The sequence below is a fragment of the Electrona antarctica genome, assembly GCF_951216825.1.
Source record: "Electrona antarctica genome assembly, chromosome: 1".
Classification (NCBI taxonomy): Eukaryota; Metazoa; Chordata; class Actinopteri; order Myctophiformes; family Myctophidae; genus Electrona; species Electrona antarctica.
The window spans coordinates 8,451,792-8,467,117 of NC_136806.1; the positions used below are offsets into that span (position 1 = coordinate 8,451,792).

Sequence of the window (15,326 nt, forward strand, 5' to 3'; positions counted from 1 at the left end):
GACTATACGGCGGAAGATTAGGAGTGAGTCTATAGTTCTGATTGCAATGGGAAGTTCATGCCAAAGTTTTGGAGCCAGAAGGGAGCAGAGTTTGGGACGTGTGGAGCGTTGTCTCGGCTGTTTTAGTGAATGTTCTGCCAGCCTCTGTGTGTTGGCTGATCTGAGCGTGCGGGCGGGTTGTAGGACTTCAACATGGCCAGCTTGTGACGTCAATCATCTATTCTATGACGTCTCTACGATTTGTTACATGTTTCAAAGCGTATGTAAAAATAGTTAGAGGAGGTTCTTCTGTGGCCTACTGGCAGCGTGCCGTGCACAAAGCTTCTGGCACTGATCAGTCCAACGGTTTGTTAGATTAACTCCAAACGGACAGACAGGCGGACAGACAGCTTGCCTCCGAGGACCCACGGCATATTACAAATCTATTGATAATATTATTGTAATACTGTCAAACTGAAATGGCAAAGGTTTCTGTTTTTACAGGCCCACCAGCTCGCAAATAAAAACCTTTCAACAAAAAGTAATAGCAGATAGAATCTAGGCAGCAGTTTGAGGTGGCGATCCATTCAGCTACCAGGATATATTTGTGTATCGGGCTTTCTCTCCAGACGTTAGGCGTTGGGGTGAACTTGTCCAGGAGAAGGCCGACATGGAAGGGCGTGTAGCAGACTATGAATATGATCATGTTTGCTGTCACTATGCTGATGATATTGTTCTTCTCTGCCGAGCCATATTTTTCCTTCTGTAGGATCCATATGATCTGAGTGGAACAGAACACAATGATCAACAGTGGAGCGAGGAAGCCTACAGTCAACAGAAGCACCAGGAAGCTTTCAGGGAAAGGCTTATCTTCACATATTTCAAAGCATGTCCATAGTTCACTGGTGTAGGCAATTCTAGAGTACACAACGCACAGTGTCACCACTACAGCCCAAATGGCCAGGCACACAGCGAAGGCAGCCTGTTTCTTCTTCCTCCAAGACCTGGCCTGCAACGGAAACCTGACCACCAGGAAGCGATGGACGCTGATGGCGGTGCTGGTGAGGATGCTGGCGTACATGTTGACGTAATGCACCGACAGGAGGACGGTACACAGTGGGGATATTTCCAGGCAGTAGAAAGCATCGTAGATCCTAAACGGGAGGTAGAGGATCAGGGCGAGGTCTGCTACAGTCAGGTTGATCAGGTAGATGTGGGTGTCTGTCCAGGAGCTCCTCTTGACCATGAAGGCCCACAGTGCTGCTACGTTGAGGACCAGACCCAGGAGGAACAACAGCGTATATCCCACACCTTCAATGGTCTGCACAAAACAGGTATTGTTCTCCAAAGTAGGCCTACAGCTGATGTTCCCATCCATGCTCATTTCTGGAGGAGGGAACAATACGATTGAGAACTGAGAAAGGCTGTAATTAATCAGTGCTGAGTTAATCGGACGAGATTTATGTATTTTAAGTGGCAGCATAATAGAATTTACAACAGTTGACCAAAAGCTGACCCCATGGGACCCCACAGGAAGAGACAAAGATGCAGTAGAGCCCAGAAACCCAGTAGACTGACCCCATGGGACCCCACAGGAAGAGACAAAGATGCAGTATAGCCCAGAAACCCAGTAGACTGACCCCATGGGACCCCACAGGAAGAGACAAAGATGCAGTATAGCCCAGAAACCCAGTAGACTGACCCCATGGGACCCCACAGGAAGAGACAAAGATGCAGTAGAGCCCAGAAACCCAGTAGACTGACCCCATGGGACCCCACAGGAAGAGACAAAGATGCAGTATAGCCCAGAAACCCAGTAGACTGATTGGCAAAACAATTTTCTTTAACAATCATGTTCAACATGCAGTATCAAAATATACTGCTGATTGTCACTCCTCCCCTACTCTCTCTCAGCATTTCCTGTCTCTCGCCACACTTAACTGCTGTCGAATAAATGCTTAAAATTGCCTCACATCTTACCAGTGGCGTGCACAGATAGACACTAGGGGGTGCTAGAGCACCCCCTGCCCTTTTGGCAATGTGCCCTTTTGAAAAAAAAAAAAAATGATTTTTCAAAAATAGCAGACCTACAAGCTCGTAGCGCGCCACTCGGTGGCGCGCTATGAGCTTGTAGATCTGCTATTTTTCAAAAGCTAAAGCATAACATAATGCTAACACCAAAAGGGGTTCCCGCCCAAAATAGATTAAGGCAACCGGCCGGTTCCACGCGCTGCACAAGGTGCCCTTTTTTTAACTTGAGCACCTGCCCCTCTAAATGTCTGTGCACGCCACTGCATCTTACTGTCATGCCTTCATGAGGGCTGTCTCAGTACTGTAGTTAGCTCTAAAACAGGACTTCATGAGGGCTGTCTCAGTACTGTAGTTAGCTCTAAACCAGGACTGGTAGGGCTGTCTCAGTACTGTAGTTAGCTCTAAACCAGGACTGGTAGGGCTGTCTCAGTACTGTAGTTAGCTCTAAACCAGGACTGAGGGCTGTCTCAATACTGTAGTTAGCTCTAAACCAGGACTGTAGGCTACACAATCACATCATATACAGGGACGGATTAACCCCCATGAGGGCCCCTGGGCCGGTAATCTTTGCAGGGCCCCCATAGGGCATCTTTTTGACCTACATTTAACAAAATCAATGGCCAATGAAGGGCCCCAGGAGCCCTTTTCAGGGCATCAAACCCAGTACCGCGCGGTCCAATTTCCCTGAAGGGCCCCTGAGAGCCAAGGGCCCCTGGGCCACGGCCCCACTGGCCCAATGGCTAATTTGTCCCTGATCATATAGCTTGTGAATGGAATGAGTTGCTTTTAGGGCATAAGTTGCCGGCTTACAAATGTTGCTGTGATCACATCAGACTGTAAGGAGCAATTTTCAATATCCAATGTATCCAAATTATGATTTGATATAAACGGTAAGATACGCTGAAACATTTTTTGGGGAAACTTAGCCTGCAACATTTCTCTATCCTCCCCAATATGGGGGGCATACGTTAGTCCGACGTGCCATCAGTCCGACATACGTGGCCAGTTAACCTTAGAACACTAAACCCGGGTGATTTTCACCCGGACAATTATAGCCTACGTGGCTTCCATGTGCGGTTAGGGTTAGGTTAGGGTTTGGGGTAGGATGTCGGACCAAAGTAGTGTCGGAGTCGGACTGTTAGGACTTCGGACCAAAGATATGCACCCGTATGCATCACTGAAGTTAAAGGTAGTGTAAGTGATATTTTTTGGTTTTTGTTAAAAGGTTAAATCACTATATTGCTGTGAGTGTTTGAGTGTGTTTTAAGTGTTACTGTAGCTTAATTTTTTATAGTATTCCAGTTCCCATTTTGTCTGCTCATTTCTTTCTTTGTGTCCTCACTTACACTTACACTTTGTTTAATCTGTGCCCTGACTGCAATCTCTATCCTAACTGGATACAATTGGTTTCTATTTTGGTTTCTGAAAATGCATTTTCTGTTTAATAAAAAGCTGGAGAGACATGGAGATCGACTCCTGTTACTGCAACAAACACTATAGGAATGAGTACAATATACACTGACACCACATAAGACAGGAACGCCCAAAAACGTCACATCCGGTTTTAGCCTGGGGTAAGAATTTTCTATGGCTGCCAATGCAACTTGGTCCAATCCTTAATCACATATGGACAAACATCTATGCCGATGCTATCTAACTTGCGGAGGTAGCGTGCCTTGTCCACGGGCAACAGATCTTTCAACGTATGGCATTGCAAATACGTTTGATAATCGCTACTCTGCTCAATATTGTTTTGAAAATGCCGCAAATTGCATTGCAGTAAGGAGTCACAGTTTGAGGCGCTGATTACGCGCAGTGGTGTCAGTGTATAGAGCTTTTTAACACTTATTTTAACCAAAGAAAATCACTTACACTACCTTTAACAGGTGAGAAATTATTACATGTTGTTCCCATGTTGGTATACAGAAGAGTCCAACCAGATCCATCAACACAATAAATCATTAGAAAATTGCCTAATAATAAAGTCCTGTCTTCATCGTGTACACATGTAGTGCATATATTGTTATCTATCTATAGTAGTGTTGCTTGTACGATGTTTTAACCCATTCTGGGCGGGAACCCCTTTTGGTGTTTTAAGCATTATGACACACTTTAGCTGTTGAAAAACAGCAGATCTACAAGCTCATAGAGCTTGTAGTTCTGCTATTTTTGAAATGTCGTGAAAATGTGGCACAAATCTTTGTATATATATTCTTTCACAGGGAACATTTTTAACTCATATCTTTGCTTCTGGAAGGTCCACATGGATTGGGGTCCATAATTACAGATAATTCTGGGGGTCCTTGACATGAAAAAAGTTCGACTGACGTATAGAAACATCGGGTTTTTCAGAAAACTGTCAGGATTTAGAAGACATTTTGTAGAATCGTCCTCAGGTCTAAATGGGTAAAATCAAACTACTCACCACAGTTCACCGCTGCTGTTTCTGAAGCGACCAAATAATTGTGTTTTTAAACCCAGTCGGTGCATGATGTGAAAGTCAGTAAGCATCCCACCCACATCCTGTGACTAATGACAGTGCAGTGACAGAGGAAGTGTTTGTGTCATATAAAACGATACAATATACATGCATTCTGTGCATTATATACAGTAAACAAGACATTGGAAATTTGTATTTTGGGCCTGTTGTTTCTGTGGTTTGAGGCAAAGGATAGAATGATGTAATGCATGTTATAAATAATATAAATACCGTACATAACATATAACATACTGTATGTGTACTGTTGGTCCTAGCTTGGGCGTGTTCACTGACATACTGTATGTGTACTGTTGGTCCTAGCTTGGGCGTGTTCACTGACATTTACAATAGGTTTCCGCCACACTTCTGGAGATGTGGTTTCAACTACGTGTGAATGTTCGGGGTAAGAGGATGCACATGCAGTCACTGTCAAACTGTGAATCTTTTACTTCCACTCATTGCAGACGTCATGTTCCATTTTTTTTTGTATTTTCTGCCCTTTGTAAGACAGCATCCGATCTGTACGCTGGCATGAGAGAGAACCATGAAGCACACCATGGGGCAAAACTTAAAGATGGAGTGCCATGATTTTTTTCCACCCTAAAACATGATCATCGGGTCTTACTGTTATATAAGGAGGAAGATTTTTTTCAAAAAAGTGTACAGTATTTGTTAAGATGTCGTTTGTATGTGGGTACCCCCACCAGTTCATTAAGTATGCCTGGCTTGCCTTGTGGGTGGTGATGGGTGGTGAGCCACCTGAACTTAAGCCGCACCCACAGCTGTAGTTGTATGATACAGGGGGAGGGTTAGGGGAGGGGCTGATAATGTGATGTCACTATATTACTGTTTTTTTCATTGGCACGTTTGACTGTCAAGGGTTCAGCCTCCAGGAAGAAACCCTAAATACAAAGGGAATACATCATTGCACATACAAACGACTCCAGGGTGTCTAATGAAGTACCGTCACCTCATAGACACATGAAAAAGTGGAAAAATACAAAAATTGTGGCACTCCATCTTTAAGAGAGACACAGGCAACGTGGAACGTAACAAGGCAGAATGGAACAAGACAACGTCCTCGGTGTGTCCTCGACTCCTCGGTGGAAAGTACATTTACTCAAGTACTGTACTTAAAGGGGAATACCACTCATTTTCAACATTTTATTATGTATTTTGATGACATCATCAAGATGTATCATGTTAATGATTTTTTTTCAGACCTCCAGTTCTAGGAAACACAGAATGGGTCCCCTTTTTATTATTATTTCCACACAACAGCTCTAAGTAAGTAAAGTAAGTAGCCTTGCCGAGCCATGAGGCCCATAGGGCAGGAGCCTATCTCCTGTTTCTGTAGCCATGAGGCCCATAGGGCAGGAGCCTATCTCCTGTTTCTGTAGCCATGAGGCCCATAGGGCAGGAGCCTATCTCCTGTTTCTGTAGCGTGAGGCAGCTTGATGTACAAGTATGCTACACCCCCTGGACATGACGCGTATGTCGCAGGGACTTACCCCCAATCCAACCCTTGATGCTGAGTGTCAAGCAGGGAGGCACTGGGTCCCATTTTTAGAGTCTTTGGTATGACCTGGCCAGGGATTGAACCCCGACCTTCCAGTCTCAGGGCGGACACTCTAACCACAAGGCCACTGAGCTGGTTCTACAACAGCTCTAAGGTATAGTAAAATGTTGAAAATTAGTGGAATCCCCCTTTAAGTAACCTGTTGAGGTACTTTTACCTTACTGGAGTATTTCCAATTTCCAATACTTTTACTTCTAATCCACTGTAGTTATAGGCCTACTAGTTACTTTGTAGATTTTGAGTATTATTACAAAACATACATTAACCACTTCAATTTAATTTGGCCATTTGAAAATAGCCGATCTAACAATGCATTATTTAAATTGTGTTTATTTGTGTATTCATGAATCCATTAAGACCTGAGGACAATATTCCACAATACCTTCTAAATCAGTAGTTCTAAAAACAATAGTAGTAGTTTAGTAGTTAAAAAGCAAATGCACAAGCTCGCAGTGCAGCCAGGCAATGCAATACATCTAAGATGACACAGACACTTTCCTGGTTGGTTTGAAAGGAGAAGTTCACCCAAAGGGGTGAACTCGGGTCATCAATGTGTCCGTGGCAAAGACTTGGACTTTTCCGTTGGCAATTTGTTTTATTTCCTTTCTGATTTCTTATCTGATCATAACAATAACTGAATGTCTCCAGACAGGCTTTCTTCAGAATATGTATATTAAGACTCATTTACTACGACACTATGGCACATTCACATTAGGAGACCCACTTTGGGTCTGCCCATAATTCCAACGGGCCTCTGTGCCTACGACGCGGTCCGTTGTTACAGGGTTCAAATATCACTTCATTTTTTTGTTTTTGTTGTGATAATCCTCCCTACTATAGAGTGTGCTGACCATATAAGTAGTTCCTCCCTGTCCCCAGTTAACCCCCATGGGGTCAAAAAACCCTTAGGTTTCGTTTTTTGGCTATGTGGCCCAGCCGTCATCCAATCGGGATAGAGAGGGGCCTTCCGCCAATCATGATCGAGCGTTCTGTTGGCTTGTTGCGTGTCCCTCCCACTGTAGAGCGTGTGCATGTGCACATCTTGTTATCGGGGCGGCAGCCTATAACTCGACAAACAAGGACCCCCTATAACTCGACAAACAAGGACCCCCTATAACTCGACAAATGTGTCCACCACAAGTCAGTTTGGCGACGACCCCTCCGTGCTACTACATACTGCTATATGATACGTTTCGTAGAAATAACGTGATTAACCAGGATTTGATTGGTTCTGGTCACAGACAGAATATGTGATCCCCAAGTCTCGCCTCGGAACTCTGGTCCTCCTCCAGGGGAGGCAAAAACCTTTCAACAAAAGATAACAGCAGATAGAATCTAGGCAACAGTTCAACGTGGTGATCCATTCAGCTACGAGAAAATATAGGTGTTGAATAGGCTGGTTTGACCGCCAGTCCGCAGGCGACTTGATGAGCTTGTCCAGGAGCAGGGCGACATGGAAGGGCGTGTAGCACACTATGAATATGATCATGTTTGCTGTCACTATGGCGATGCTGTTCTTCTTCTCTGCTGAGTCATCTTCTACTTTCCGCAGAATCCATATGAACTGACCGGAACAGAACACGATGATCAATAGTGGAGCGAGGAAGCCCAGAGTCAACAGAAACACCAGGAAGTTGAGAGGCAGTGGATCGTCTTCACGTCGTTCAAAGCATGTCCACAGTTTACAGGGGCGGTTAGAGTCTCTGAAGACAGCACACAGTGTCACCACCACAGTCCAAATGGACAGGCACACAGCGAAGGCAGCCTGTTTCTTCTTCCTCCAAGACCTGGCCCGAAACGGGAACCTGACCACCAGGAAGCGGTGGACGCTGATGGCGGTGCTGGTCAGGATGCTGGCGTACATGTTGATGTAATGCACCGACAGGAGAACGGTACACAGTGACGTTATTTCCAGGCAGTAGAAAGCATCGTAGATCCTAAACGGGAGGTAGAGGATCAGGGCGAGGTCTGCTACAGTCAGGTTGATCAGGTAGATGTGGGTGTCTGTCCAGGATCTCCTCTTGACCATGAAGGCCCACAGTGCTGCTACGTTGAGGACCAGACCCAGGAGGAACAACAACGTGTATGTCACACCTTCAATGGTATTCACTTTACACGTGCTGTTCTGGACATTACAGGTGCTGTTCCACACATCACAGGTGCAGTTCTCGTTCATGTTCATCTGTGGAGGATGCGTTATTGTCTGTTAATTTAGAACTGAGAAAATGGGAAGGTCTTATGCAACATACACAGATATCTCAAGTCTTGATGTCAATCAGTTTGTTCCGTAGAGGAGGCTGAAAACAAAAAAAAGAACACGCACATCCATCCTGAGTTCAATTTGTGTACGTTTATGTCTGTAAAAGATGGTGGTGGTTGATGGTTTGAGTGCGAACTAGGGGTTTTAATATTTCATCGATTAATCGCCGTTAAGAAGTTCTTCAATTGAACTTAACAGTTAACAATTAATCGAAAATTCTGCGGTTCTATCATTGGGCGGTTTTCTGTGAATGTAATGCTGTCTGTGCGTGCGTGGCCGAGGAACTCACATGTGGGCCGATTTAAAAAAAAAGTCCTTGGTAGTCACAGAAACGTCTCTGCTTTTGTACAGTATGTGATGTGACAGACAAGACACTATAGTGCACTTTTCATTTAATTTTTATTCCTCATATAGATGCCATCGCCATTGCCATTGCCATTGCCCTAAATATTTGATTAAGGAATGTCATATAGGCCTTTTGTATTATTTCTGTATATCAGAGAAATTAAGATTCTCAGATAAAAATTTAAATAAATGCTGCTTCTCAACTAACCGGTTAATCGATCAATAAGGTTATCAATTATCAATTAATGAATTCATCGATAATTGGCATCGCTACTGCGAACCCCTGCAGCAAATCATATCATCATGGGAGCGACGCAACATGAATTAAAATAGGGTTAACCCGGGTAACCATGCCAACAGAATTGAGAATGGGTTCCGATAGACACCATTGAGAGAAAACAGCATACAATGTCTGTGCAGAATGGAAATTGAGAGATGTATACTTCATATCAAACAGAACATTTGTATTTGTCTCATTAACATAACATTTTTGACGAGACATCTCTAGCTGACAGTGAACTGAGCGAAAGAAAAAAGGAACCGAGAGCTCAATATGAAACTGCATCAGGTGCTGCAGTAATCTGTCTTCTAAATGCTCCATGAATAATATTTTGCAATCTTTTTTCCGTTTCCCTTTTTCTGGAATGAATATTGCCTTTATTATTTAAAAAATAATAACTTTATTATTTAAAAAATAATAAAGGTATATATATATATATATATATATATATATATATATATGCTATTCAATTCTAAGTAGCAGCTTGTATAATAATTTGATATTAATATTACTATTAATATGGTGTCAGTTGACACAGTCTGCCGATGGTAGAGCTAACTAGAATTGGGAGGAGGGAGAAAATAGTAAATGTAAATGTTAGTAAATGTAAAAAATAAAATAAATTATGAGGCTTTTTAACAAAAAAGATAACTGAAAATGTATAGGCTATTGTTTGTTTAACTGAAATCATATAGTGAAAATGTGCTAAGGCGTTTTAAATAATTATTGTGAAACTAAACTAAACAAACCCACTTCGAAAAGTAATTAAAAGAAAAACTAAATTTGAAACTGAATTTCAAAACAAAAATTCAAAACAAAATAAATGGAAAACAATCTTGCTCACCATCAGTTGATGCTGCATGCGTGTTTGCGCCGTGTTTAGACCTGATACCACATCCTCTGACTGTAAGGTCTGCTACACTGGAAGAGGAAGTCTGTTCACATCATAAAAAAACTATACACAGTAGTATGCATAGTCTGCATATTCATTTATGAAGGCGTGGGACATTATGGAACAAAACACTTGAAACACTTTGGGCTCCATTTTTGTCCACGCTATTGCTAAACCCCTTATCCCTAAACTTCTTTGCCCTTTGCACGCAGACGCACGCGCACCCCCTACTAAACGTTCAGCACCTCCTACTGTAAACATCTTCCCGCGGCCATGACTATGCCCTATCTTGTGCAACCCCTTACACCTTACTTACCCCTAAAGTTAATTTTAACTATTTTGAAAAACCTTTTAAAATAGTTCAAATAGCTGATCTTTAAGTTGACAACATGTCAAACTATATTTTATGTTTTTCAAAATATAGTAAAATCACACCCGTGTGAACTGAGTGGTGCAACTCCCCCCCTTCCACCACCCCCCCCCTCTCTCTCTCTCTCTCTCTCTCTCTCATTAGCAGGCGACAGTGCAGCACTATCTCCCTCTCTCTGTTTTTGGCACGACAGCGCCCCTACTGGTACTCATGAGTCACACATGAGTCACACACAAACAAACATGTCACATAGTCACATAGTCACAAGGTGAACGACACGGACATTGCTGTTCCTTGGAGTGGTTGCACCACTCAAAAATGGCAAATACGTTTAAGGATAAGGGGGTAAGGGGTGTCGCAAATTGTCCATTCATTGTCAATGGGAATTTAATGTTTATGTAGGACAAAGTTTGTGCACATACACCAAAAGCTGGACATAAACATAGATTAACTTATATGAATTTACTGTACGTGTACATAACATTTAGAACAACATACAAACACACCAATAAGGTCCAAAGCACAAGAGTTCTTAAAAAGTTCTATACCTTGAGTCAATGTCACTGTGGAAGGAGATATAAGGTGGCGAACCTAAAAGAGGGTCCAAGGCAGCTCTGTCCAGTTGAAGTAGAAAAATCCTTTATTTCATTAATTAATTAAATATTAAAAACAAGGGTTAAAAATAAAAACACAACCAACGCGTTTCGGCCTGCATGGGCCTTCATCAGGGTCAACACCAATAAGGTCCTTTTTGTTTTTGGAAATCTTTCAAATGAGTCGTTGACTCGTTTGTAAAGTGAATGATCAGTGTAAGAGGATGCAAACTAAGACACCCACCATGCCTGTTTCCTTTCTATATTTCCATTGGTTGTAAAGATAGTTAGATCACCAAAGATATGGAGAGACTGTGTGAGAGAGGACCACAACGCACCACATGTCACTATGAAGGCCGTTGAGAATAATCTTCACATCAGCCTTCTCACGGTCCTGGTGTGTAAATAGAATGAGTTAACTCTGCTCCAGGAACCTGTGCAGTGCAAACAGTTAGCCTCAGGGGTTCTCAGTGGTTCTTGCAGGTTGACTATTTTCTTAATATTTATCTGTGGAACCGAGTCAAGCTAAACGTAATGCCTCAACAACTCCAAGTGCTTGTCAGGGAATGATTATTTTGGAGGGTCGGGCCCGAAAAGATTCAGAACCAGTGAGCTAGCTATTGATGATAGATAGATCCATTCATTATTTTGGGGTCCCGTACAGGGCCCCAAACAACCTATAGGGGAGCACTGACTTGAAAGTATTTCGTCCACAAAAGGTTTGTGAGCTTGTATATATTATCATACTGGAGGCTATTTTCACTTTAAAAAGACATTTTTGAGTGGTGCAAACCACTCCAATAACCAGCTTTGTCTGTATCTATGTATCTATGTATGTGTGTACCTGTACGTGGCCCCACGTACAGGTGAGCATGGTTGCTATGGTTAGTGTGTGACGTCACTGCACCACTCAGTTCACACGGGTGTGATTTTTTAATAGACTATGACTATTTGGTTGACAAGTGAACTAGTCTAACTCATTGAACACCTTGACGGTGGTATCCCTTCCCTACTTTATCTATATACCTCATTCTACTGAGCTTTATTTATTCCATTATGTTTTGTAGTATATTTGGTATTGAATGGTCTGTATTATTATGTATTATCACGTGTTTCTGTATTCCATTGTGGTCCATTGAGTACAATGGACCACAATGGAAACAAATCCCCTGGTGGATGTTTGTGTTATCCTTCCATAACCTTTGACTACCTGCACTTCAATAAATCAATCAATCAATCAATAGGATCCCCTGCATTAGCAGAGAGCAAGATAGCACATGAACGTCCAGACATACATGATGTTCGATATAAACTTAGAAATATAACGGCTAAATCTAACATGAAAAGACAATGAAAAGATAACCCCACATTTTTTATGCTATGTTGAATTGAATATAATACGATAGGACAACAATGGAAACAAGTCCCCAGGACTTTTTGTGTCGTCCGTTTAGCCTTAATGTCTGTACCATGTTCTGTTTACATTTCTGACTAATAAAGTATTCAATCAATCAATCAATCAATCAATCAATCAATCAATCAATCAATCAATCAATCAATCAATCAATCAATCAATCAATCAACCAATGTTCATAAGGTATATTCATGTTACAGAGCCAGAGTATCTCTGATCAGCTTCCTCACCGTGGTGCCAACAGACGCGCCCAGAGACTGGGTCATGTGGTGCTGTGTGATCCTGTAGAGGTACGGCTGCACCTCCGTCAGACTGGTGTCAAACACCTGGTCCATCTGTGGCAGGGCGGGCGTGGCCGGCAGGTACCTGTGACGGTTCATCACCTGCGCCACGTCGATCAGCCTCTCCGCCAGCTGCTCGCCCGCGTCCCGCCCGCAGCTCCGTCGACTCTGCCGCTTCCCGTCGCCGAGCGTCACCCTGACGCTCCACACCTCCCAGGGGACACACTCGTCGGCGAACTGCCAGCGGCCTTTCTTCCTCTGATAGAACTCCAGAGACATCTGACCCGTGCCGACGCCGCTCCAGCCGGCCCTGAACTCGGACACGGCCTCGCGGAGGAGGGCGTGGAGCCGGTCGCACGACGCCCTGACAAAGGTGAAGTCCAGGAAGTCACAGTCCACGTCGCAGGTGCCCAGCGTCCCGACGCAGTACGTCCCGTCCGGGTTGTAGCGGAACTTCCCGGTGCAGCGGTGCAGCAGGATGGTGTGCAGCACGGCCAACATGGCCTCCTCCACCTGGCTCGCCTCCACCGATAGTTCCAGCACCTCAGAGCGACAATTCATCCTGTCGTTGTTTATTGTTTATTGACCGCGTGTGCTGTCAGTTCATTCTTGGCCTCTTTCGACACACCCGGTTAAACCTCGATGTATTGAGTTCCAGTATAAAACGTAAAGCTAAACAACTGTTCACAGCATGTGCTAGATAACATTTTAGATCTCGTGTCAGTTTTTAAGTCAAACTCCCTCCACAGTAACATCATCACATTTGACGTCAGTCTCACCCAAATAAGGAACGTGCACACGGCCCCACAGTCCACTCCCTGGTGCTCTGGTTGGGAAACATCTGATAACCACGGCAACGTTTTCATTGATTGAATAGTTTATTAGAAACATCTGATAACCACGGCAACGTTTTCATTGATTGAATAGTTTATTAGAAACATCTGATAACCACGGCAACGGTTTGATTGATTGAATAGTTTATTAGAAACATCTGATAACCACGGCAACGTTTTGATTGATTGATTGAATAGTTTATTAGACAGAATGTATAAACAGCAACAGAGTTCAGCCAAACATTCAGTCCAAAAAAAAAGGCCCTATGCAATCAAGTCATGACATGTTATGAACACAATTCGATATCATCACAGGTAAAAACAACTAAAATTTAAATCATAAAAACGCTGTACGTATATAAAGAAAGACGAAAAGTAAGGGGTAAGGGGTGGGGGGGGGGTGATCATTTCCTCTCCCTTAATTGGGCCTGCTGAGAGGTGGATTTTCAGGCTTGTTTTAAAAGATGCAAGTGATCTGCATCTTCTGAGGGATAGCAGCAAGGCTATCCAACGTTGAAGCTGCCACTACCTGCTGGCAAAATGTGGAACTGCACTTTCATGGAGGTGGACGGACGTTCATGATGTCATGTGCGTAGGCTAAACTTCCGCTCGCTCGAGCCATCGAATTATAATTGTACTTCCGGCAGTCTTCCGGGTGCTTCAAAACGCCACTGAGCAACTCTCGTTCGGTCTCTATCCTTTTATTACTCTATGGGATCAGGGCATTCCATGCTTGTGTGGCAGTGCTGTAGAAGGAGAATTTACCCATGTTTGTTTTGAAAGTGGGTGGGGTGGTACCAGATCGTTGTTCTCGCTCCCTCTAGTGTTGTGACTCACTGACTGTGGGTATCGCTCACTTTTTTTAGGTATAGTTAGTCAGGTATGCGGTATACGTGATGTCAACAATGTCAGATGATACACATCTGTGAGTTCCTATACATGTGTGCTTGGGTTTCTCTGTAGATCTCCAGAACCACTTTTTGTTTTGCCTTTTTCAACTTGGGTATCGATGTGAGAGTGTGACACTGACCCAGAAGAATAAGTACAGGGCACTAAATAATGTCCATCACTGAGGCCAAAGACAGACAGATTCAAGAAAGAAAGAAAGAAAGAAAGAAAGAAAGACCGACCGACCGTCCCACCCACCCCTGACCGACTGACCGACCGACCGACCGACGCTGGGTCTGCGTTTTGCAGAAACCAAAAAGTGGAAGAGCCAATCAGTGCCTGCGGTTTACCAGGCTGTAAGCCAACACACAACAGTCGTCCACAGTTTGATTACATTTACAATGTACAGTACAATGTAGGCATTTAGCAGATGTAAACAACACAGGCAAATGAGGCCTAAAGAAAAGAGTATAAGTAACCATGAAATCACATGCTCTGGAGCTGAAGGGAAATTAACAGCCCCAGCACTTCTGGGCTGATTTTGTCAAATCTGTTTGTGCAATAGGGTGGAAGGATGACTGCAAGTATAGCCTATATGATGTTTATAATGAAAATAGAATACACTTGGTTGCAATTATCAGTAAAATGAGAACATTCCAGGAATATCCTGGCCTTAAAGGTTTCGGTCAGGGAGAGATGAATGGATCTAGAGATGAGGGGAGGATGAGGCTACAGGGATTAGCAGTAGCCTACTGGAGGAAAGGAAAATACTCCCGTTTAATTTAAGTAAAAGTATAGCAATAATACCGCAATGTGGAAATACTCTGTTATACAAGATCTGTTTTCAAAATGTTACAATTACAATGTGGGCATTAACCCATTTTGGGCAGGAACCCCTTTTGGTGTTTTAAAGCATTATGTTATACTTTAGCTATTGAAAAATAGCAGATCTACAAGCTCATAGCGCGCCACCGAGTGGCACGCTACGAGCTTGTAGGTCTGCTATTTTTGAAAAATCGTGAAAATGTGGCACAAATCTTTGAATATATATATTTCAGAGCGAACATTTTTTATTAAAATATTGGCTTCTGGGGGGTCCCTG

General features: G+C 43.3%; 3 protein-coding genes across 3 annotated transcripts; all 3 read right to left on the reverse strand.

Annotated features, from left to right (window-relative positions):
• Window positions 1-448: 448 nt before the first annotated feature.
• On the reverse strand, window positions 449-1,357 carry LOC306942774 (G-protein coupled receptor 35-like; the record flags this gene model as incomplete). Its single annotated transcript, XM_079528857.1, has 1 exon — window positions 449-1,357. The coding sequence occupies one exon, from the start codon at window positions 1,355-1,357 to the stop codon at window positions 449-451; it is 909 nt and encodes a 302-aa protein (XP_079384983.1).
• A 5,946-nt stretch (window positions 1,358-7,303) lies between these two features.
• On the reverse strand, window positions 7,304-8,244 carry LOC306942846 (G-protein coupled receptor 35-like; the record flags this gene model as incomplete). The annotated part of the gene is made up of 2 exons (XM_079528986.1): window positions 7,304-7,373; window positions 7,475-8,244. The coding sequence occupies 2 exons, from the start codon at window positions 8,242-8,244 to the stop codon at window positions 7,304-7,306; spliced, it is 840 nt and encodes a 279-aa protein (XP_079385112.1).
• A 4,172-nt stretch (window positions 8,245-12,416) lies between these two features.
• Window positions 12,417-13,064, reverse strand: LOC306927751 (autophagy-related protein 101-like; the record flags this gene model as incomplete). The annotated part of the gene is made up of 1 exon (XM_079507593.1): window positions 12,417-13,064. One exon carries the CDS (start codon window positions 13,062-13,064, stop codon window positions 12,417-12,419), a length of 648 nt encoding a protein of 215 aa, XP_079363719.1.
• Between the last annotated feature and the right edge of the window lie 2,262 nt (window positions 13,065-15,326).